The sequence below is a fragment of the Molossus molossus genome, unplaced genomic scaffold, assembly GCF_014108415.1.
Source record: "Molossus molossus isolate mMolMol1 unplaced genomic scaffold, mMolMol1.p scaffold_m16_p_4, whole genome shotgun sequence".
Lineage (NCBI taxonomy): Eukaryota > Metazoa > Chordata > Mammalia > Chiroptera > Molossidae > Molossus > Molossus molossus.
This window is the reverse complement of record NW_023425377.1, coordinates 109,387,115-109,412,913: the sequence shown is the minus strand read 5'-3', so window position 1 is coordinate 109,412,913 and position 25,799 is coordinate 109,387,115. Positions and strand designations below refer to the sequence as shown.

At 40.3% G+C, this 25,799-nt stretch overlaps 1 protein-coding gene across 1 annotated transcript in view; it reads right to left on the bottom strand.

Moving 5' to 3' along the window:
- The window catches only part of TTC29 (tetratricopeptide repeat domain 29), a 130,781-nt gene that overhangs the window by 42,877 nt on the left and 62,105 nt on the right, over positions 1 to 25,799 (bottom strand). Inside the window, exons 7-8 of the mRNA XM_036282283.1 lie at positions 14,999 to 15,211; positions 11,338 to 11,423 (exon numbers count right to left, since the gene is read on the bottom strand). Coding sequence (XP_036138176.1) covers positions 11,338 to 11,423; positions 14,999 to 15,211 — 299 coding nt within the window. The remainder of the gene's footprint in view (positions 1 to 11,337; positions 11,424 to 14,998; positions 15,212 to 25,799) is intronic.

Below are 25,799 nucleotides of genomic sequence, written 5' to 3'. Positions count from 1 at the left end.
GCTGTCTCGCATCCTTGCAACCTCTTTGACTTTCTAATTTTTTTGCCTCTAAGTTATGCTTTTATGTAAAATCACATTACATAAGGGGGAAGAGGGTCAATAGAGGACATTCATGGGAAAAATGCAGATTGAATCTAAAACAAGTTCAGTTTATTACTTATTAACCAAACTTTTATATGCTTATTAAGGGAGAGAGTTGACATTACTGGGTAAAATAGTGTTTTAAGTATAGGATTAATTGTTAGGAGATTAGCATTCATGTTATTTTAAAAGTCTATGTTATTTTTATTGAGCACTAATTATATTGAATAAGCTCTCATGTCAATATAGCTGCTAACTGAAGACCAAGTAATTGTCTGCACTATAAATACATTTGAGAATATTTTGGATATGTTTAAGATGTTGAATTACATTTTTCTTTCTAAAGTGACCCCTTTTGTGTGGTAGAGGGAACATATATAATTTGGCTCAGTCTGGAGTGACAAAGTGTGATCCACACACATAGCTGGTTGACATGTCACGTCCTATAATCATCTCTGGGTCTGTGCAGGTGCGTTGCCTCTTCTTCTTTTGCGGCCTCTAGATCACCGTGTGCTCACAGCTGTGCCGTAGCCTCTAGGTCTGTCGTACAATTAGTCTTCTGATGAGCTATGCGGCTGCTTTATGGCTCCAGAGAACATTTTCCTGCGCTAGGCCTTGAACTTTAAGGAGTGTACATACATTATGTTCCATATGGCACTGCTATTCCGTATAGTTGATTAGAGGACTCCATTTGCAGAGTGTCGAAGTTCATCTCTTTAGGGTGAACCAAATAAGAATAACTCTCTTTTACTTTCTCTCAAAATGAATATTGGAAATGTTTGCACTATTTCTTAAAATGTGAATGACTGGAACAAACATTTCAGCAGCCTTGTGAAGAGGAACTCGAGCAGCACTTTTTATGGTGAGCAATAATAACGATCGGGAAGTTTGGTTAAAGTCCTATTCTAGACCTCAAAGGGATCAAAACCAACCTTCACATTTCAAAAAATGTCAATACATCTTATTACTCGAATAGCAGTGTTTACATTAATTTAGGCCATGGACTTTCTTTCCTGACATAAAACATTTCTTTATTTCCATGAAAGTCTGTATCTTGTAGGTTTTTCCTTATAGGTTACCATTTTAAAAAGAACAGGTTTTCTTTTTCTATAAATTTTTGTCATTTAAAGGACAAATGCTATAATTTATATGACAAATATCATTATATACTCATCACTGAAAAAGCAAAAAACATACATACTACCTTCCTAAGCTATAACATGAAAAAGAAAGAGATTGATTAGAAAAATTAAACAGAAGAAAAAGGTTTAAAGAGAGCTAAACTCCCCATTATTGAGGAAATAAAAAACAATATTCAATTTACTAAGATTCTAGTTTGCAAACAATCTTTGCTCCAGAAATTTATATCTAATTATTACTGGAAGGTTATCTGTTTTAATGTTTTAGGAAGGTTATGACTTTATATACAAAGATAACAGTAGCAAAATTATTAGTAAAACATTTTACATTTCATAATCTCCATATTATTAAAAAACATTTTTATGAACTACTTAAAATGCTATTTTCCAAGTAAGGCTAACTGTTTATAAAGGTATTAAATAATATCAGATAGGAAATCCAACCTTATCCCAATGTCTTAAATGATTGCTTTATAATTTTGAGTAATTTTATGCAGTTTAGAAATGAATCCATTTTTTAGAATTAGAAACTAAGACTATTTTCTTCTTATATCGGCGTGTCTTCTAATCCTACCACCTTTCTTTTGGGTGTTAGAGAACGGCTATTTTGAACATTTCTCTACTTAGCAATGTTTGCAGTGAAAAGGAAGTGGGCGCTGTTTGTGCTCGGGTGGGAGGGGTGCGGGGGGAGTCCGGGGCTAAACCCAAGAGGTGACGGCAACGATGGGGGACGTAGCCTCTGTAACAGCTGCTCCTTTCAGATTCTCCAGGACGCTGCCTGAGGTGGGTCACAGGACAAAGGATGCGCGGATGGAAACTGATGGAAAGCAGACAATGACTGCAGAGGGCCTGAGCTCACACCTGAACGGTCCCCAGCGGAGTGGCCGCCCTCTGACATGCACCGGGGCTGAGCACCTGCACAGCACCAGGGGCCAGCTGCCTGCCAGCAGCACGGCCAGCGTGTGTCGTGTGGAGATGCCCCGTGGTCCTCCCGGAGAGGAGGTCACTTCCTCTGTGCCCGCATCCGAGCACCCCTCAGACACGGAGGCCACTGAACAAGAACAGAAGGGTCAATTTTAGGTAACGATTTCTAATTGGCCAGTAAAGACGAGGTCTACTGAATGAGCAGTGAATAGCACTGATCCTTAAATAAAAACATAAGTAACTCAAATCCCTTGTTTGGCATAAATTTTTTTTTTTTAATGGAAGGAAAAATTGTTAATAAATTCATAATAAACAGTTTTCCACAAAATGTTGATTTATCACATATATATTTCCATTACATAAATAGGTGTCAATGCAAAGATAAATTGAAGCACTATGGAATTTACATATGATAAATTTAGTAAATTACTGTTAAGAAAACCATAAGTATAAAGCAGGCACTTTGAAAAGATATTCAATAAATGCTATTTACTACAGTAGCATTGTTATCATCAGACAATGCTAATTATATCATAGCCTGTGGTAATAATAGTAGCTTACATTTGAAAACTGTTTATAGTTTAAAGTGTAAACATTTTTTTTTCTTTCACTTAATCTTCACAAAGGTACAGGGAAGCTGCCACTGTCATTCTTATTTCACAAAGGAAACCAAGCCTGTGAGCCGGTTAATGACTGACCTGGGGTTGGTCTGACGTGGGGGCGGGACTAAGACCAGTGTCTTTAGCTCCTGTGTTACATGCTCTTTCTACACCTTACTTACCTCCCATATAAAGACTGCATCCATGCCTATAAGTTCTTTGGTTTATCTCATCCCTTTCCCCCACCCCTCTCCTCTGAGGTTTGTCAGTCTGAACCATACTCTTTTCTATGTCTCTGGGTCTGTTTTGTTCATCAGCTTTTTTTTTTGTTCATTATATTCCACAAATAAATGAGATCATGTGGTATTTGTCTTTCTCTGATTGGCTTATTTCACTTAGCATAATACTCTCCAGGTCCCTCTAGGTTGTCTCAAAGGATAAGAGATCTTTCTTTCTTACAGCTGCATAGTGTTCCATTGTGTATATGTACCACAGCTTTTTTATCCACTCATCTATTGATGGACACTTGGGCTGTTTCCAGATCTTAGCTATTGTAAATAGTGCTGCTATGAACATAGGGGTACATATATCCTTTCTGATTGGTGTTTCAGGCTTCTTAGGGTATATTCCTAGAAGTGGGATCACTGGGTCAAATGGCAGTTCAATTTTTAATTTTTTGAGGAAACAGCATAGTGTTTTCCATAGTGGCTTATACGCATGTATGGGTAATGGACATAGACAACAATACTTGGCGGGAGGTAGGATAGGGAGGAGAGTGTCTTTGGGGAAAAAGGAAACATCTGCAACAAAAAAAATAAATTTTTACAAAAGCTGAAGAAAGGAAGAAACAGCAACAACAAAAAAGACTGCATCAAAACCTACTGTCAGTTCAAATATCTGACCACTTAACAATTAGAGAGCTATGTACACTTGAACTATATTACAAAAGGTAAAGATGTTCTTCATCGTGTGGTATGGCTCCTACATAAACTCCTATGTCCAATACCTTTGACTACATAGACTTCCCCCTTCACGTGGAACATTGTATCCTATGCTAGTGGTTTGGTAATGCTTGGGCTTAAAATGAAAACCATGATTTTGTAGATGTATGACCATCTAGCACTCTGGAAAAAAATTCTTCTGTGCAATTAATGTTGATAGAATAATAAGGTTTTCTATATATTTGATCCTATGCCATAAACTTTGCACACATTTTCTTACTTAGTTCCCACAAAGCTGTGCTTAGTTAGGACGTAGCATTACCCTCATTTTATAGACAAAGAAACTAATGCTCCAAAAGGTTAAGTTGCTTGTGCAATGTCACATGATGAAGTGGCATTCCACCCTCCTTCAGCCTGATTTTAAAGTTCATCATCTTAACCATTTTGTGTCCTTTCACTACAGAGACTTAAATTTACTCTCTATAAGGCATGCTGAGAGCTCCGTATTTGCAAACACTAGGACTGAGTGCCTTTACTTCATGCAAACGTCTACCAGTCCAAGATTTGGTTGCAGAAGCATTCATTCCAGGTACCATGCTAATCGGTCTCCAAGCTGTCTTGTCGGTCATGTCCACAGAGCCCAAGGAGACAGGAAAGGGGAAAGTGCAGATGGAAAGAAGCAAATGCTCACCAGACAGACTGATCCAGACTGTACACAGGAGTAGGCATGGTCCATCAGAAAGAGTCATCACATCCCCCTATACTGCAAACGCACAGAACTTTGTAGAGCTGAATTATTTGAAATAATGCACAAAGGACATAAATGAAGAGAAAGCCTCAGAGAGCCACTTTCTTGATCTCTCATTTGTTTTGACTTCTTAAATTCCCCTTTCTCTCTTATTATTATTATTATTATTTTGTCTTCTGACAGTACTTTTCAAGAATCTGTCACACATAGTGCAAGAGAATTAAAAAAATGATTAACGCAGGAGTATTTGCCTCCTTCCTTTACCCAGACTACTAATTCTGACATTTCTTCTTTCCTCCCCCAAACCAGCCTCCCCCCTGCTGGGTTTTATTATGCAGATCAGAGTTATAAACCTGCAGGGAGAGTAGAGATGTAAGACGTACAATGGGACTGCTGAAAAGAACCACCATTTCTTGACCTGAGAGAGAAGAGAAGGCAGGAGAGAGGGAATGGAGAGGCTTGGCTAACGTGTGAAATACAGGCGGGGACTCGGCTTTAGCCAGCGGCATGAAGATACAGGCTTCAGAATATCTTTTAGCTTGCTGGATTATTTTCCTTTTAGTATGATATACTGAGTTATTCTGGTCACACAGTGGTTTCAGTGGTAGATAAAAGTCTTCGCTTATAAAAGTGACCAAAAGGAAAACTTGTTTTATGAATATTTCTGTGGAATCTGCCAAGGCGTTTGCATGTCAGCTAGATTATCATTTGAATGAAGAGTCCACCGCTACCAAGAATGAGAGACTTTTAAGGGAAAAGGTAACATACCAAATAAAGGAACAGCTACAAGGATCATCTCCCCTGACACTTTGTTGCAGATGCCCTCATATATAGCATTTTTATCTTTGTGTATCTATTGAGTTGAAAGAATAAATGACATTTAATTACATTTACTTAGTGAGAGCCTAAGAATATATCATTTTATAAAAATGATCCATATACTTAATGCACAATCCATGACTTATTAGTATTAGTCAGTGTAACTACTCTTTTCTGATACATTATTATAATAATTTCTCTATGGGATGCTGCTGATGAGACTAGAGATTTAAAATAACCTTGTGCCTACACTAATGCCAATGTTACAAATGTTCTAAGCTATTATAAAGATGCTAACATGTTTATAAATACAGAGATAGTTAATATTTTGTACATGGAATAATAAAATAATAGAACGTGTGATGAATCTTATGCTATAAAAACAAAGAAAATATCAATCGGATGAATTTTGCTTTCATAGTATAACTTTTGGTAGGCTACATTATTGCTACATAACAGGAAGCAAATAATTCACTGAGTGTACTAAAACATGAGTAAAGGTGTTGTTCCTAAATTTTTTAAGTGGAATAAACACTAGAGAGGTTGAAAATTCTTGCATAAAAACAAAGTGCTAAGGGGGGCCCTTTCTTTTTCTTTAAATGACTTCACAGCTGCAATATTTGATTGTGAAAGCAGGGCCTTCAATGTGATTTTCAGTAAAATACAGGGGTAGGTAAAAGTAGGTTTAATGTTGTGAGTACGTGAAACAGTTTATCCTTGTATTATTATGTATTAATTATTGTATTATTTATTATTAGTAACCTACTTTTGCCTACCCCTGTATTTTTCTCTCTAAAACCTTAGAACTTCGTAAGATACATTTACCTTCTAAAACTCCGAATTTACTCTGCTGGGAACATGTACAGGTCTAAATTGATGATGGCCAAAGGGAATTACTATTTTTTTCTCAGCACCTGACCTATGCAGGTAACATTCTCCTTTTTAAATGTCAGGGTCTCCATGACCTCCTGCACAGGTTATTGGTGTAACCACCACTTCTCTTCACCAAATACTTCTTCCTCATTACGTAGGCATTTCAGCTCTACTTAAATCTGTTATTTGTTTTTACTTCAGCACTGCTCGGTCACTGAGTAAGAAGTTTTAATCACCAAGGAAGGGATGACCAAGCTGTATTCATATACTTGCCAACATATTCTTCTCTTCCATGCATTAATCATTTATTGATAAATTAAAGCCTTGCCCTGCCAGTGTGGCTCAGTAGCTGAATGTCGACCCATGAACCAAGAGGTCACCGGTTCAATTCCTGGTTAGGGCACACGCCCAGGTTGTGGGCCCGATCCCCAATGGGGGGCATGCAGGAGGCGGCCGATTGATGTTCTCCCTCATAGATGTCTCTATCTCTCTCCATCTCCCTTCCTCTCTTCCTAAAATCAATAAAGAAAAAATTATTTTAAAAATAATAATAAATTAAAGCCTTTAAACTAAGATACATTAGAAAAATTTCAAAATTTCTTTTGTTTCTGGTCATCAGAACTTTTAATTGGGAATACTTACTTGTGACAGGTTTCTCTAAGCCAAGTTTCTTTTTAAAATCAGGTAAAAAATCTTTAAAGCAGATGAATAACATAGCAAGGGAGAAATTTTTGAGAGATGGAGGTTGAATTGAGAGAAAAGATACTGAATATTTAAAAAGATTTCAGATTATACACTTAAATTACAAGTGAGAAAATGAAAACAGTGTGTGGAACTGATGAACATTTTAGCCAGATGGACTAAGAAAAGGGAAGGGAAGTTCTAGATCCAACCACACACTGTCTCGCTCTGGCTCCCACAGGACGGAGCTGGTTTCTGGGCGTCCGTGCCCCTCTTCCCAGCCACACCGTGGCAGGACCACCATCCGTGTTTTCGAGCAGAGGGTGACAGTGTTGGTGACACTGTGCAGGGTGGAAAAGTAGGACGAGAGGATCTCCAAAAAAATTTGCTTTCTGTGTTGAATGTTTACTTTGTGATTAGATAGCTGGGCAGGTGTCTAATCGATGAGTCAAGTAATCAATCCTATTTATGAATTGATCATGTGATTTTTTTCCTTTTCCCAGTATATTCACTGAATAAGGAGCGCTCTGTCCTGTTGTGGGTTTCTTGTCAACCAGAAGCAAAGCCATCAGAAGGAGAGACTGCGGATGGAAAGATACACAGTAGTTTGCAGATAGATAATAGATCGTTCATGTCACATGAGCTGCTCACCAGGTCCAGAAACGAAAAGCGAGAGGGAATGCAGATGGTAGTCTGAAGAACGCCCTTTCGTCTCTAACAGGAAGCCGGGAAATGGCTGAAGAGAGATACCAGGGAGAATGAAAAGACATGGCCTTCAACCCGAGAGCGAAGCAGGTGTCAGGTTTCGTGGGAGTCTATTTTGGTCCAACCACAAGACAGGCTGCTCTGTGCCATCAGCCTGAGCCGGAAGGCCTCCACCCCGACTCAGGTACAACTGCGCAGTGTCCATTCTGCACCCCAGCCACGCCCAGCCCCAGCTTCCCGATCCTGCGCGGTTCCTTCTCCACTTTGCCCTTGGCATCCTGTGTCCGGATGGGACAACAGAACCGTCTTTGGCCCTGCAGCTCTGCCTGTGGGTCTGGCTTGTAGGACTTGGTTCCAACAAGTCCTCGGTTCCGGGTGAGCTGTGTCCCCAAAAGGCAACAACATTCTGTCACAGGACCTGGGTCCTGAAGACAGCCCCTGACTCTCCCACCTGCAAAGGCCGCCCTTGTGCAGTGCGCGCAGCAGTGAGCCCGAGGCCGGGAGTGTGACCTGCCTGGTTTCCCAGAGCCCCCAGCCTGGCTGGAGAATTCAGTGAGAAGAACTAACCCTAACTAATCCCGGTGCTTGCATAACCGAGGGACTAAGCTCTGACGGAAAATAACTGCAAAGAGCTCTCTTATTCCAGCTCAAACCCTGGAACGGGGCGCAGGAGGGAGCGTGCATATTTTGGTCTTAGACGTGCCCAGTTTCCCTGGCTTACATTCAATCACATCATCTATTCCCAGTTTTCCTCCCATCCCTGTGGACACTGCTGCTTAATCCCCTTTGTACCTCCTTTGCCCAGCTCAGCCCTAGGGCTTTCCCACTCATCACTGTCCCCTTGCTCTAGGATCTCCAGTCCAGATTTCCTTTCATGTCCAGACCCACACATACCTCTATTTGATCTTCCCTTGGATATCTCAAATCTCAAATTCAACTTTTGAAACTGAACTCCCGCCCTGGCCGGTTTGGCTCAGCCGTTAGAGCATCAGCCTGCAGTCCAGAGAGACCCGGATTCAGTTCCCACTAAGGGCACATACCTTGGTTGCAGTTTGTCCCTGGCTTTGGTTGGGTCATGCAGGAGGCAGCCACTTGATATGTCCTTTTCCCGTCATGGGCCGCGGCTGGAGTCCTTCCGTGTTCTCTGCCTCTGTGAATGGCTCCAGCGTCCATCCAGCTCCTCGGCCAGGGCCCACCTGAACACCTCTCCCTCCCTCACCTCCCATACCTAGTCTAAACCAAGTCCTTCAGAACTACTGAATCCACTGGTCACAACCTTCACTACTACTGCTAACATCAGAGACTTAGGTCAGGGTAACAATAATAAAAGCTAATAATTACCAAAGGTTTATTATATACCAGGCACTCTTAAAACTTTATGTAAATTATCTTTTTTAATCACCCTATGTATTCGTTTCCTAGGACTGGGATAACAAATTACATTCAGTATCATGCTATCCTACACCACTAGCATTATCTTAAAAAATTACAGAACAAATCCAGTGCATGGCATGATGGCCATCATATAGCAGGTGCTCAATAAACAGCTCTGAATAAATTAATGAGATCATGTCACCAGCCTCATCAAATGTCATCAAAAATTCCACGTTGCTTAAAAAATTTGCTTCATACTCCTCAACTAAGCATTCAACATCTTCTAACCCATCATAAGATTAAAAAAGAATCTTAGAATTAAACCACCTTTTAAAGAATGTTTAAAAGCCATACAAGAAGAGATTGATAAACTTGGTGACATTCATATCTAAAAATTCAGTATGGAAAAATTTCATAAACAAGGTGAAACAAAACCAGTGGCCTGCAAAAATATTCACAATACATATTACACTTATGCCTAATGTCCTAAAGACATGAATAGCTTCCGAGGAAGCAGGCACCTTCCATTACTGTTGTAGGAGTGTAAACTGGTGAAACTTCTTTGAAGGTAAATTGATAAATACAAATATAAATTCATCTCTTTTCAGCATTTCCACCTCTAGGAATTTATTCTGTAGAGCATCTCTCACTTTGGCACAAAGCAATTCACTGCTACACCCTTTGCAATAAAAACAGATCGGAAATAACCTAAATGTCCACCAATAGGAGGCAGTTAAACCAATTATGGTACAACTGTATCATGGGACATCATGAGGCCCTTCTATAATGAGGCACGTCTGTGTGCATTAGTGTGGAAGAGGTTAATCCATTCTGTAAACCACAAAAAGGACACATATGCATATGCATGTACACTCTATGTCTGCATGTGAGTGGAAGGATACAGCAGAAATTTGTAACTGTATTTGCCTTTGAGAAAACAACAGTGACACTGAATACAGGGGTGGAAAGATTTGTTTTTCACTATAAACTCTTGTGTTGTTTGCATTCATTTTGCCACATGCTTGCATTGCCCATGAGAGAGAGAAAAAGAGAGAGGGAGGGAGGGGGGGAGGAAGGGGGGGGGGGAGAGAGAGACTTTTCACCTAATTTTCCAGCTTGATCTCGCCTTCTCTTGCACCAGACAATTCGCTGCTTCCCAGACACACTGAGTACATTCACGTTGAGTTGTGTGAGTGTGTGAGTGTCTAATGTTCCATCATCCTTGGCGCACACTTTCTGCCTGTAGAAATCCTGCTCCTCAAAGGCTGTTCTGTGAGACCTTCCTGATCTTCAGTGTTGGAACCAACCACTCCAATCTCTGCACTGGAGAATCCCTGCTCACTGAATCACAGTTATGTTTACAGGTGTCCCCCTCATTAAAGTAGCTCCTAAAGGGAAGTGTGCCTCTTGTTGGCCTCTGTGTTCCCCATGCACCCGAAACCTGGCTTTGCTGAGTGCATGTCGTCAACTGAAAAACATGACGCAGAAGAGCCATCCAGGAGGACCAAGGGTGACAGGAAAAACTATCTAGCCCACACACAGGGACCCTGCTTAGTATGGAGATCTGAAATAGCGAATAAGAGATCCTCAAAGCGGAAAACAGAGCCAATTCTGCATATCAAATAGGATTCGTACAGGAGGAGTATGGGAAATGAAACAGGAAGCTATGTTTTATCTATATTAGCGGTTAAGAGAAGTATGAAAGAAAAATGTTTTCATTTATAATAAGGAAAAGATAGCTCTCGACATTTTTTGTTTTAGGCAAACACACCACGCTGGGACATTAAGCAGCCAAGCGCTGATGTTTGTCATAGAGCCAGATACTTCCAGGTTCCCCTGACTCCTCTGTCCCCCACTAAAGGCCATGGCGATGCAATCCAACCTCGTGCTTAAGAGCCACAGTCTTTTCTAAACAAATTTTCCTAAGTCATGTAAGTTTGTAGTAACTTTTAAAAAAATTTTATTGATCGGAGAGGAAGGGCGAGGGAGCAGGAGAGAGAAATGTCCATTTGTTGTTCCATTTATTTATGCATTCGTTCGTTGCTTCTTGCATGTGCCCTGACTGGGGGGTCGAGCCAGCAACCCTGGCCCATGGGGACAGCGCTCCAACCAACCGGGCTACCTGGCCAGGGCCTATAGCTCCTTTTTTTACTACTTACTTTTTGCTGTCATTTAAGCCCATTTCCTCTTGTCCGTGGTCACATGGAATATAGAGGGTGACATGACTCTATTTATTTAATTTTCATATATCCGAAAGCTTTTCATGGTAATTAACTATGCACTACCTTCTAGAAACAATAAAGCCAATGTTTCGTGTGCCTCCAGAATATTGCTATTGTTCTTCCGTCTCTACACAGACACACCGACATCAGGTGCATCTCTGCTGGCCTTACCATAACATACGATACAATAACACATGATGAAACACAAATGCAAAGTTCACTTCTACTTACTGCTAATGCTGTTTTATGCTCTCCGGCAGCCAGGTGTGCTAAGCCCAAGTAATAGGACGCTTCTCCTTCCATCTTTTTGTCATTTGCTGAAGTGAAAATGCAGAAAGGATATCATGGCATTAGAGAAACTGACTTACTACAACACACAAAATTTTGCTTTTTAAGACAGTAGAAAATTATTACAAAATATACACATTAATCAACAACCCCTGAAATCTAACTGTATACTGTTAGAAACAAAAACCAAAACAAGTCTAATACTAACACAGTTTACCTGGATCACAGATGTTAAAGTGCATTAGCAATATATTATGAGGATCTCTCCTCTACATACACAGACCAGTGTGATCATTTTGATATTTGTGTGTAATTTCTATACTGGTCCACTGTGTGAAGACCTATAGTCGTCCAGCGTAGCAGCTACTGCAGACATCAGATAATCGGTCAAGAGAACCAACGTTACCCGGTGCACAAACACACGTTCACAAAATTGACATTCAGCTGAGTCTTTAACAGGGCAGACAATGAGCAAAGTAAGGGATTATTTTTTTATTAGGTTCCATTTAAAAGCTATTGGTTAAAATTTGGATGAGAACAGCTGACAGAGTTTGACTTGTTGGAATAAAATTCCACACGTTTTGAAATCCAAACTCATTTTTCTCTGCTAACGACTGGTAATGCTTTTCATCATCTTTTCACAAAGGAATTTAACCTTTCTAATTTTGGTGTAATGTGTTTTATTCCAGGAATTGTCAAATTCGTCTTTCCAAAAGCAGAATGTGTAAACATGTAACATGTGGTCCAATGAGACATAAGTCCTTCATACCATCTCATAAACATACAATTTATTCACATTTAATATACAAGGTATAACATGTACATCTCATATACTTACAAAAACCACTAAAGATTCTTATACATGAAAAGAATACTATCTTTTTTTTCTCTACTTTTGGAAGTCATTGGCTTTCAATGCTACCTCACTCCTAGGTAATGCAAGTACTGACAGATGCTCTCTCATTTTTTTTTTTTTTTAATTAACTAATTTATTTTTGTTACAGATGTTTCTCCTATTTCCCCTACTGATTCCCCCCTCCCTCTTCCTCCCTGTCCTGTCCCCAGCTTTGTTGTCCATGTCCACTGTTCATGCATACATGCATATAAGTTCTGTGGTTTATCTCTCCCCCACCACCCCCTCTTCTGGGGATTGTCAGTCTGCACCCCACTCCCACATCTCTGGGACTACCCCATTCCTCAGACTGTTATGTTCATTATATTCCACCAATAAGTGCTGGTGGGAATGCAGACTGGTGCAGCCACTATGGAAAACAATATGGTGTTACCTCAAAAAATTAAAAATTGAGCTGCCATTTGACCCAGTGATCCCACTTCTAGGAATGTACCCTAAGAAGCCTGAAACACCAGTCAGAAAGGATATATGTACCCCCATGTTCGTAGCAGCACTATTTACAATAGCTAAGATCTGGAAACAGCCCAAATGTCTATCAGCGCACTCTCATTTTTGATCCTTAGAAAGTATTAGATTTCTGAGCTCTGCATCCCAACCATGATGGATTTCGCAGGAGCCAGCAATTCTCCATGCTGCACTCACTCTCCCCACTCCGTGACGACCGCTCGAGCAGCACGGCTCGTTTGGAAGACTGCAAGGAAACAGGATGGCAAACGCCAGTGACCACATTTATTTTCCTTCTCTGGCAGGAACGCCAATTGCAGAGAATTATACCCTTAAGATTTCACTTCAGCAGAGTTGATGGCACCAGTGGTCCAGTCTAGGGAATTTTAACTCTTAAAATTCAACTGGGCACTAACTTTTTATCTGATATAGGTTTTTGAGTGCTGGGGTAGGGGTGAGACAGGGAAGGAAGAGAAAGAAGGGGTAAGAGGAAGAGGCAGAGAAAGGAAGTTGCCCTTGAATGATTAAAAGTTGGTTCTATGTGATTTGTACTTGCTGTGTTAAATGACGTAACTGGGTTAAAGCACTAACAGCAGCATGCACGGATGTATTATTATCATTTGCATCTACTTTTTTGTATAGGGCATCTCAGCAGAGAGGAGGAGAGAGAGGAAATCTACCAGCAATGGTAGAAAAAATTTAAGGCAGCTAATTTAAACAGCTGGATCACATCAAATATTAGTTTAAAAATAGGATTTAAGCATGAGAACTTTTCCTGCTTACTAGTTCAGAAAAGGTTAAGATAAAGCAAAAGCAATGAATTAAGAGAGGAAACTATCAGCACTATTAAAATTGAGTGACACATATACCAAAGGGAAAAAAAGGTGAAATATTACTTATATTGTGTCATTTGAGTGGGTTGAATTGGTTTTGCTATCTACATCAATAATCATTTCTCTTAAAGAAAATACTATGTTTTTATTTTCAAAACTCTGGGAACTACTCTTTCTTTGTGAAATGACCTTACAATTTTCCTAAGCTTGAAGCTAAAGTAAAATACCTTTTCCTAATTGATACGTTACATTGAAATTCCACACAACTTTCCAGGTAACTAAAGTCAGCTGCTGAAATTGATCTAAGAGCTAACTATTTATATCAGTGCTTACCCCTTTGGGGAAGGTATTAGGTCACATTCATTCAAAAGCAGTTCACGCAATGAGATACATCTTTCAAAGGGCGATGATTTCCGATGGGTATTCCAACTGATATTATTAAAAGACATAATATAATAAAGAGAATAAGCTAAGATGTTCACTTTTACTCTTTAGAAAATTTAAATCACACCCAGAAAATCAGTCTTGCTTACTCCAAATAGGCCATCTGTTATTCCAATAGAGCAAATATTATCTGCAAGCCAATAAACGTCAGGTCAAGAGCATAACTTGTATCTTTTTTTACTTCATGAAAAGGCTACTCTATTAATAAATTACTATATGGTAATAAAATATCTGTGCATTTCACAAAGTAAAAGCTTATGTGTATATGCTCTACACTTTAAAACTATTTTATATGTTCGCAAATGTTATAAAATATCAAGGATCAGCTTTCACAAGCGTTTTTGCTGCTGTAAATGGGCATCCCAGTCACCTGGGGGTTTTGCTAACCTGTGATGCTGATGCATTTGGTCCTGGGTGGGGCCTGAGATGCCGATTTTCTTACAAGTTTCCTGGTGATACTGATGCTGCCAGTACAAAGGCCACACTGACAGGCAAGTCTCAAATATATTCGAGTTCTATTTTCCTGTTACTCCCAACTACATATTGATCATATCTTCCCTATTACCTGACAGTGGGGAATTTACAAACAATGACAGGTCTCTCAGATGATAATAAGAAGACCTTAAACACACCATACACACACACACACACACACACACACAAACACTGACACATACTCTTAACTTTTGCAAATGACCTTACTCTCTCATTATGGGTTCATTGTTTTATAACACTACTCCCAGAAGGTTGTAATTTTGGAGATAAAGCTTTCAGGAAACTAATGGATTTCTTGTTGTCAGCACTAAGGCACCTCCGTTTTACAGTGAAATGTGAAAGTGTATTGATGGCATTTGTCTTTGCATTTCATAGGAAATAATCACCCAAACACTTGACAATGTTTATGTCTCCCTTGGGAGCAGCAGTGTCTGCCCATTAAAGGAAGAGTGCGAGAGTGTTCTTTCCTACTTACCTTCTTTGGCTATTTCTGAAGCTTTGATTAGAATTTTGATGGCCTGTTTGTAATCTTTGTTTTCCAGCATCTGGTCTGCGAGGAGTCTGTAAGTCCTCAGGAGACTCTCGCAGGCCAACAGGTTGAGAAAGCGGCCTGTCTCGTCCTTCCAGATCCGCCCCTGTGTCAACTGATGGAACGCTTCGTAATACTCGGCTGCTTCCAGAAGCTGACCTGGAGAAGAAGAGCCATTCATAAACATAAACCACAGGCCAGGACGGATTTTCAAACATTTTGTGTGCATCTTTTGTTTTACTGTGATGGGGAGAGGGCGTGAAATACAGTCGAGGATTTCTAAGGTCGAGGAAGACACGCGGGAGAAGGAGCTATCTCCATGTGGACCTCAGGTTCAACACGGGTTCTGGGTGGACCCCTGCTAGAGGGAGGTACCTGGGCTGGTAGGAACTGACTGGATTACAGATGTTTAGAGAGGGGGCGAAAGTCCAGGAATAATTAGTAAGGACAATCACATTCACTAACATTCCCTTAACATTGTCTATACAAAGCACCGTGCTATGTGCTTTGTATGCAGTTCTCATTTAATCTTCAGAACAGTCCCATGGAATAGATTTATGATTTCATTTTGCAGAGGAGAAAGTGAGGGTAGCGATCTCGCCCAGGATTGCACATATGGCCGTCTGACTCCAGAACGCATGCTCTCCACCACTACCCTTTCCCTCAGGACAGCCTTCTTCACTCTCGAGGACTCGGGTATCCTGGGAAAGAAGGCACCGTCACATGTTTCAAATTCAAATATCATGGGCCTTTAAACGACTTCTCAAAGTTTGACTGAACTTGCCAAGCAGGCATTTGTATGTTGTATTCTGTATAATTTTGAATAATTAAAATGTAACTTAACTGCTTTGCTGGATTACATTTCATAATCTAGTCCAAATATATTTTCTCAAAGTCAAAACTCTAAATTAGCTTTGAGTCATTTTATTCCTTGAAATGTAAGTGAGCCCATTTCTGGAGTAGTTTGCAGCTCCCTGCTGTGGATTGTATTTATTTGAGACTTGCCTTGTGGAAATGTTCACAATATCTTGTAACGTAAATACTCTTTTATGGTACTGGAGTCTCCTAATTGGAAGCAACTGGGAAAACACTTACATCCAGCCATTCAGACAGTGGTGTTAGGCTGAGTGCAGACTCCAGGCAGATAGCCTGAGTTTCTGTCTCAATTTTATTTGACCTTTTGTGCTGTTGAGCCTCAGGCTAATTACTACCCTCCCTGTGCCTGAGTTTAATTCTTCTGCAAAACAGAATTATAGTGTAACCCTTCAAGGAGTTTCTGTGAGAAATTAACACAGGTTCAGTACCTGATGCAGAGTATGCACTCAATAAGCATGGCTACTGTTACCAGTTGACACAGGGATCACGATTTTTTTAAAATCCAACACGACGATTGAAATATAGCCATTAATTTGTTTCCTGAGAAAAACTTTCTCTGCTTGTAAAAAACACAGGCAAGTCCTTATAACAATAGTGTCACGACTGATTGCATTAACCCTGTTTAGGTCAGATGGGGCTTCGTGTACTTCCTCAAATAGGGCTCACTGGATGTTACAGATTCGATGGTACAGGATAGTGCAGCTCCTGACAAGACTTGCAAATAATTTCCCCCCACTTTTGCACTGAATTTGTTATCAACATTATTAATATTAAAGTACTAAAGAGTGCACACATAAAGAAGAAGAATATCCACAGAGAAACACAAAAGAGATGGATAACGAGCAAATAATCTGCAGAAAAATTCAAAAGACATGGCCTGTCTGGGCCCCAGCTGTGCCGTGCAGGAGAGGATATCAGCAGAGCTACATTCAGACAGGACTGTGTACAGCACAAATGTTTACAAACCTGTACTGTGATATTTCCACATGACAAAAGAATACACAGCCATAAATATGATATTATATAAGAATATTTCATTCCATGGACTGGTGTTAATGATAAGGGAAAATAATGAAAAACACCAGAAAACATTTACAAAACATTATCAGTATTATGGGGGAGGAATGGCTTTTTCCGTTTTCCCGCTTTCATTTTCTCCCCTCTCGGATCATGGTCATTTCCTAACATTTCTGTCATCACAATATGTTCATTTGTAATAAGGAACATGCAAGAGGAGCTATTTTAAAAATAATGCCCAATCCTTTGTCATTTTTGATACAAATACTCAGGTTGAAGTTCACTGCTCTAATCTATCTTTATATTTAACTAATGATTTTTCTTTACCTCCCACAAAAGAAGGCGTAGTTTGTCATCTCTCTGCTGTAGCACCTCTCACCAGAAACACCTTTCTCCAAATGCCCATGACCCTCATTTTTTAAGAAACTCGAATGAAGCATTGACATATATGTGTGTTATGTTTCCTCTGTTAACTATATTTCTGCCTGTAAAGTATAGCTCTGCATCCCTGGGAAGATGTATACCAGGGTTCCTTTTTTCTGCCCAGCATCCATCTATTCGTAAAGTACAGACACATATTTCTCTTTGGCCATGTGAACAGGGGACGGAGTGAACCAGATAGTCCAGGAGAAAATGTGGATGCACGGAAACTAGAAAGGACTTAACAGCGTTGATGCTCACACACAATAACCACGTGGAAAGAGGGTCCAAAGTTGTGTTATAAAAGAACAGATTCACTAAGGATTCCAGGGTAAGAGCCAGGAGATGAAGCTCCAGATAACCCAACTAATTACAGTGACATGCACATTAGATATAATGAAGTAAATAAAATACAACAGCTGATTTACATGGGGGCAAAAAGGGGAGGAGGGAAGGGAGGGGAGGGAGAGGGAGGAAGTGGGGAAAGGAGAGGTGGAGGACAAGGGGAGGGGGTGAAGGTAGGGAAGAGTGAAGAAAAGGTGGGACCTTGTGTGCTAGTACGCCAGACTTCCCTGTGTTACCAGTGCCACTGGGTGTCCCGCATAGGCTGCCCAATGAGGAATGAAGTAAGGGAGGCATTTGGTACATTGGTGTTGACTGGTTACTGTGGAAGGTGCCCTTTGAATGCTTGAGATCAGTTGTTTTTGGTTGAGCTTGACTTTTGCTAGCACTTTGGGCCAGTAGTTCTTAGCTCATTATTGGCCAAGGTTCAGCTCTCAGAAAACTCTACTTGAGCTCTCCCACAAGGAAGGATCATGGTCCACGGTGCTCAGGTAAAAGAAAACAGAGAACTATTCTCTCCTGAGGGCCTTCTAAGTGCTTGTCAAAAAAGAAGGCTTTCTCTCACCCCATACTTTATCTTATTGAACCTTCAAAGGACTGGTGAAATAAATGCTACTTTTACACTAAAGAGAAAGCTCGAGGCTCACAAAGGTTAAATGACTCATATGGCTAAAACGTGATGTTTAGGATTTAAACCCAGGATCACAAAACTCACAAACAGCTTCATATCACCACTTCGAGTCCTAGTCAACAAACCAGGAGTCAGGAGTCAGAAATCTTAGGTGGGCTAAGTTATATTCTCTGGGCAGAAATCTCTCAAGTTAAAAGTAATGCTTAAGCCCAGTTGGTGTGGCTCAGTGGTTGAGCATTGGCCCATGCACCAAGAGGTCACCGGTTTGATTCCCGGTCAGAACAAATGCCCCGGTTGTGGGCCAGATCCCCAGTGGGGGGCATGCAGGAGGCAGCCAATCGATGTTCTCTCTCATTGAAGTTTCTATTTCCCTCTCCCTTCTTCTCTCTCTAAAAATCAATAAAGAAACAAAAAAATTTTAAAAAGTAATGCTTACATTATGTGATTTCTAGTCTCTTCCCTTTTTATAACTCTGTGACTCGACTCAGGCGATCCCAGGTCACCGCCACCATAAAAGCAGACATTAGCCCCGATCATGCTTCTGATGGGTCTCTCTGAAAGGCCTGCACAACCAGCTCTGCAGCCTCATCTACATGTCCTTCTTCCCCTGAACCATGCAGTGACAGCCGTGGGGCACCTGGAATTCCTTGGGTGCCCCAGACTCAGTCACCTGTACTTTCTCTTCCCTTCCTTAATCGCCTTGCGCAGATGAGCTCACTGGGCATTCTGATCAGCACTGTTTTACACTGAGGCGCCCAGACAGAAGAAGAAAAGTTTTCAGTCCTTCTCAGAGGTAGGGCTTCATTTCTAATACCATATGGAGGCAAATAGGTCAGTAAATAAGCCCACAGGGACTTGATCCAAATGACATAAGTACACAAACGACATGGCTAAAAGTTCTAAAGGCTGGTCTGACTGAATGTACATATTATAAAATAGTATAATATTTGATTAAAAATATTAAAATAGATGCCTATCTTGTAAAGGGAACACAATAATTTAAATATGCAAGTATTTCCCTTTACGTATGATTAACAATGATATGATTTTCATCCAATTTATACTTCCAACTGTGAAAAGGACTTTAAAGATTTTACTACTTTCTGAGTAAAGACTCTGATATTGAGACTATATATCTATTATGACATAATACATCTTGTTTTTAAATTTAAATGTAATATACCTGAGAGAAATACCATAAATCATCATCAATAGAGAGATCATTGTGACAAAGCTAAATGAAGATCATGAACTAGATTTTCCAATTTGGCTCATAGCATCCCTTTATAACATCCTCCAAGTGTTCAGATACAATCTACCCTTTGTTATCAAATAAACTTTTAAAAACTTTACTATATTAGAACCAGGCCAGATTTCCAGACTCTGCCATCAACCTCATTGAAGGACAAGTGTCTGGACAATGGCCCTCTTCTGGAATTATCAAATGCAGACATTATTTCCTATGGAGGAAGAGGTCAGAGAGAAGAATGACTGCACCAAGGTCTGACAAAAATAAAAATTAACTGAAATCAGGATAGAAAAGAGAAGCCCTCAGGAATATTCACAGATGTTACAAGTCTCCCAAATTATCAGCAAATCTTCCTCATCAATCACTGTGAGTAACAAGGATCACAAGAGTCATCTCGATGAGGAAGACATACTATTGCTCACCTAAGTGCCTGGCAAAAATACAGTGTCCACTAATATCTCCAGGGACCCTGGGAAGAATGAAGCCAAAATGTGTTGTTGGATGATTGGACATGGCCATTACCAATAACCCTTGGTACTCAGATGATCTCAGTAACATGAGGTGGTATCAGAAAGCATGTTTTAGGGGCCACACCGTAAGAGGGTCCATGTATGGACAGAAGTAGTCTAAGGCTTGGGGTGTTTTGTTTGTTTGTTTGTTTGTTTGTTTTAACAACTATATAACATTTACATAAACAATAAAAAGGTTGACACATAAAGGAAATACATTTTTTTTGGTCACATAAAGGAAAGTACACTTTCAAAATAAAACTACTAGAAATGAGTTTCATTTTACCTAAAACCCACACAGACAAGAAATCCATCCATTTATTTAAAAATACAAACAAAAATCCAAACAATGTTGTAAACTGCAAGATTGGTTGGTAGGATTCTAAGATCAACACCATGTAGAGAAAATAAGATTTTATATATTTGGGTATTATCCAAATTGTGGTTTGCCCCTCTTCCCTGGGCAGCATCTCTGAAAGTTTATAGATATTTGTTGTATCACAGCAGATGTCTAGAACAAATATTAAGCAAAGGAGAATGTATATGATCTCTCCCATTTTAGTTTTTTTTTTTTAAAGTAGGAAGATTGACTAGATATTAACACAAATGGGTTTAAATGTGAAGCTGCCATAAAAGCGGGAACATAAATGTAATTCTCCCAGCCGCTATTTTGATGCACATTTTTGATTCCATGAATATTTTATGAAATGGCCCAAACTAAAGCCATATAACATTCCTGCATTACTGATGCTTGCGCCCGTAAGCTACGAACATTAGAGGCATGATTGAGTGCATTAAAATGAACTCATTCAGCAGTGCATTGATTACTTGAAGGGGGAGGGAAGAGGGAAAAAAAAAAAAAAAAGTTGCTCCACTTAAGAAAACAGCACACAAATCTAAAGTTTGCAATATAATAAGGGTGAAAGCAAGTTTGAGTAAAATAATATTTCACAAATAAAGTGTGACTCTGTCTAGACCTGACATTCATTAGCCAAGATGTTAATTATGTCCAAAGATGCCTCTTGGTTTTTTGTTTTGTTTTGTTCAGGTAATTTAAAATGTCACAATCTCTAAGATGCTCAGACTTGCCTGCTTCAGCTCCATGCATCAGCAGTTCTGAAAGTAGCTAATTATTTCCTTTTCTATCAACTTGTACATTTGCCAGTAAAAATAACGCCACAGAGACAATTGCATGAAATAATTTGACAGGTCCATAAGGCCTGTTTCTTCAGCAGCAACTCATATACGTCTCAAGCATATTTAGTTCTAAACTGTGCACATTTGTGGAGGAATTTAGGGAAATACTCCACTTAAGTTTAAAGCAGCAACCTAAAGGAACAATAAAGCTCTATGTATATTTTATCACATTTTAATCTGGAGCTACTGGACACCTTTGGCATTAAGTTCCTATTCTGTACCATAAAGTCTGCTAGCAGCAATACTGAATAGTAGCAGAAGGGGGAAAACGTTATTGCCCTCTTGTAAAAACAAAAGACACTGCCTTCCATTTTAGTTTAACCGCATGGACATTTTATATTATCTTTGGGTTTTCACATCCAATTGTGATAATTCAGATGGCACGATACATGCAGAAATAGTTATGGGTCAGTCTACTTCCCCGTGGAAACTATCTTTTTCAAGGGTTTCTCTCTTGTCAGAGGAGATTTGTTCTGTATTATAACCCGCTGCACACCATTGCAGAATGGAACACTGGAAAACAAAGATTTTGTTCTGTAGCTCAATAGCATCCCTAATAAACCAGGAAGAAAATGTGCCCATAACTTTTTGTAGTTACTTTGGGATACTTAGGAGAAATTTAAGATGCTATGTAGAAAATGAAATTCTTTATCATTTTGAGCAGAGACTTTAGATGGACATTTTAGGAATACTACCACACCCTTGGTTAAAGAGTATGGGTCACCAAACCAGACAGTGAAAAGGATCCCAGGAAGACGGGTATGGGAGAAACTCACCAAGGGCTTTATCACTGATGCTGGCGACGCTAGTAAGTTGATTTTAAAATCCAGAAAATTTGCAGACTGGTCAGAGTTTGGGGGACCAGATGAAAAAAGTGAAAGGATTAAGGAGCACAAATTGCAATTACAGAATGGTCAAGGGGATGTAATGTACGGCATGGGGAAGGAATAGAGCCAATACTATTGTGATAACTTTGTATGGTGTCAGGTGGGTATTAGAAATATCAAGGGGAATACTTTGTAAAGTAGATGATTGTTTAACCACTGTGCTGTATACCTGAAACTGATACCAATAATAATAATAATAATAATAATAATAATAATAATATCATCCAGGAAATTTGCCTGGATCCCTAAAACATTCTGGAGGAACTGTTATTAGTTGTTGTTGGTGATTTAAGTAGCTGCATTGTGGTCAGTGATGAAAATGGTGGACAGGGTTAACTGCTTTATGTTCGAATAAATCTCAGACAGGTGGTTTCTATCCAAGTTTTGTAATTTCTAAAGATTAAGCATTAGATAGCTTTGCTCTTAAATGCTCGTAATTGGAAATACTGAGATTACTTTTTAAAAATGTATAATGTACAAATTGGAAGTCCCTGCTAGTCATTATAAACCTTGTGGAGCTCATGGAGTGTACTATTCTCAAATAATAAATTGTTTTACTTTAATGGTTTCCACCTCATCTTAAAATACTGAGGTAAAGGTGTTGACAAGCATAAAGATCTGAGAAGAAATAGAGTTAATACTGACATGAGATCAACTAATGAATTATATTGCTCTGGACTTAATCAATAATGTAATTCTTACTTGAATTACATATTGCTCATGATTTTAAATAAACCACACACTGATTATGTGTATATATTTATGTGAGCAAAGAGAAAGGTATAGAAGCATATATACCAAAGTATCAGTATTGATTAGCTTATGGAAGTTGGAGATGAGGAGAGTCTTAACATTTCTCCTATACCTTGTGGTTTTGATTAAAAATAAGCATGCACTGTTTTGTTTGTTTGTTTTTTTCCCTTATTTTATTTTCTCCATCATCATTTATCCCCCTGTACTCTCTTCCACCTTGCCCACCCCAACTAACGAACTGACAGGAAGGTGAGTGTGGAGGGAGGAAATGACATCAGCTGAGCACCTGTCATGTACCACACACGGTAGTGGCGGCTGCACATATCTGTGAGTATCTACATTGTAGAGATGAGGAAAATAGTCTTAGGGGTTCTGTTGCCTGAATTCACATACCAAGTAGGTGGCAGAGCTGATGCCCAAAGACCACGGGGCCTTACTTCCTAAGGTGACCCTTTTCTTAGAAACTGTGCCCAATGTTTGACTTAAAGGCAGAGACCAAGGCTTGAAGCTCAGCATCACGCTCTAGTTGGACCATGCACACCCTTCCTTGAAGGGCTCTGAAATGAGGATAACGATGCCAACTCTCGGGTGTGGTGGCAAGGAGCATTAAAACAACTGTGTTGAGCCCTGGCCAGTTTGGCTTAGCGGTTAGAGCGTCGGCCTGTGGTCCGGAGAGACCCGGGTTCGGTTCCCGCTAGGGGCACGTACCTCGGTTGCAGTTTGTCCCCGGCCCTGGTCGGTCGTGCGGGTGGCAGCCACTCGATGTGTCCCTTTCACATCGATGTTTCTCTCTCTCTCTCTGTTCCTCCCACTCTACCTGAACAAAAAATGTCCTCAGGTGAGGATAAAAAACAAAACCAAAAACAACTGTGTTGGCACCATGCAGCGTGCCTGGTGCTCCGCACACATGCAGTAACGCTCCATGGCGCGGGGACACAGAATGCTTTAGAACCTAAGTAGTATGGGACAGTGCCACTTACTCGAACGAAGAGCCAATGAGAGCACTAGTTGGAAACAGGACACTTCATCCAACTTTCACCCAACACCCCCTCACTCTTGTCAGCGGACCCTCTGAAGAGAGACTCTGGGGCAGTGCCGCCTCCCAGAGGGTGCGAGGAGCCAGCTGAGGAGCCAGCGTCTGCGTGCGTCGGGCGCTGGAGGCTCAGGGCGCCACCCGAGACCTCCCTGCACAGCTTGGGAAGGAAAGCCCTGCTGCGGAGCGGGCGCCTCCAAATGAGGCTTCCTCTCCGCTCTGCTCGTTAAGCGGTAAATAATTAAAACACCCTGAAAAAGACAGGTACAATACCGTCAGCTCTGTCAGTGATACAGACATGAAAGAGAAGGGGAAGAAAATGAATTAAAAAAAAAAAAAAAAGGCAATGAAATAATTCATCTGAAGCTCTAATAAAGTTTCATTTGCAGTCTTGTTTAAAGATATATCAGACTTCAGGGATGTAACCCAATTACATTTTTATTCTAAGTTCCATTCAAAGATCTTGGACTTTGATTCTTTAACACAGATCAAACATGGAATAATTTTCTTGTGGCTATCAATACTTTAAAAGGATCTCTTGATTAAATACTATAAGGTCTTATGAACAAGCACATATGGTGGATGGAGAATAAACTGACATGCCCCCCAAGTGACAATTAATTTATAGAGAAAAAGCAATGCTAATTTACTTAACTTATGAAAAATAAAACTTTTTAATATTCCATTCACTTTTATTCAAATATAAAGTGATCAGTTTCTAGTATGGATCTAGTCAGGTGCCCCTTAGAAAATGTATGTCGGTGCCCACTTTCCAAACCCAGTCTTGGAATTTAATCTGAACACGAAGAGCTGGAAGGGGCCAGCCTGTGGATGGTGCGGGCCTGTGGGGATGCTTTCCACGGGGTCAGCCCGAGCGCCTTACCGATGGGTGGCCACGTGAGAGTCATCCAGGCTCATCCTCAGACACTTCTCAGATTGGCTTTCTTTCACACTGCTACTAGGAACCCGAATGCAGTAACGTGCTTACTCTTCCAGAGAATCTTTTTGGAAAAAGATTCCTCCAAAGAGACTTTTAAAATGCAAATTTAGAAGCAGTTTAAAAATGAGTGGAAAGAAACAAACAGAATTTCTTTTTCTAACTATTAAGAGGAAAGGATGCTCCCAATGGACGCGTACAGCGGTGCTGGAGGTGTGAGCTGGCCGGGAGGGCCTGGGCTTCCGGGCCAGCAGGACCGCCCACAGAGCTCCGCTTCTGTCTGTTCCTCCCGGCCCCTCCCAGGTATCCACAGTGCCCGCCAGCGAGTCCGTTTTCACGCTAAATACGGAATGAGATGCCCTTTGTCGGTCCAAGCGCTGTTTTCTCTGGCAACACTCTGCAAGTAATGGGGGTTTCACTGCCACCCATTTTAAAATATGACAGCAACTTACATAGAAAGTAAGAGTCACTACACAGATACAGAACAGACTGACAGCTGTCAGAGGGGAGGGGGCTTGGAGGACTGAGTGAAAAGGAGGAGAGGATTAAGAGAAAAAAAAACCCCTCATGGTCACAGATGCCAGTATGGTGATTACCAGAGAAAGGGGGTGGGCCAGGTAGAAGAGGGTAAAGGGGGGATCAATGGTGGTGGAAGGAGACTTTGGGTGGTGAACACACAATACAATATACAGATAATGTATTATTGAATTGCACACCTGAAACCTATATACTTTTATTAACCAATGTTACCTCAAAAAATTCAATAAAAATAAAAATGTTTAAAAAATGAGTCATTTACGCCCTGGCCAGTTTGGCTCAGCGGTTAGAGCGTCGCCTGCGGTCCGGAGAGACCCGGGTTCAGTTCCCGCTAAGGGCATGTACTTCGGTTGCAGTTT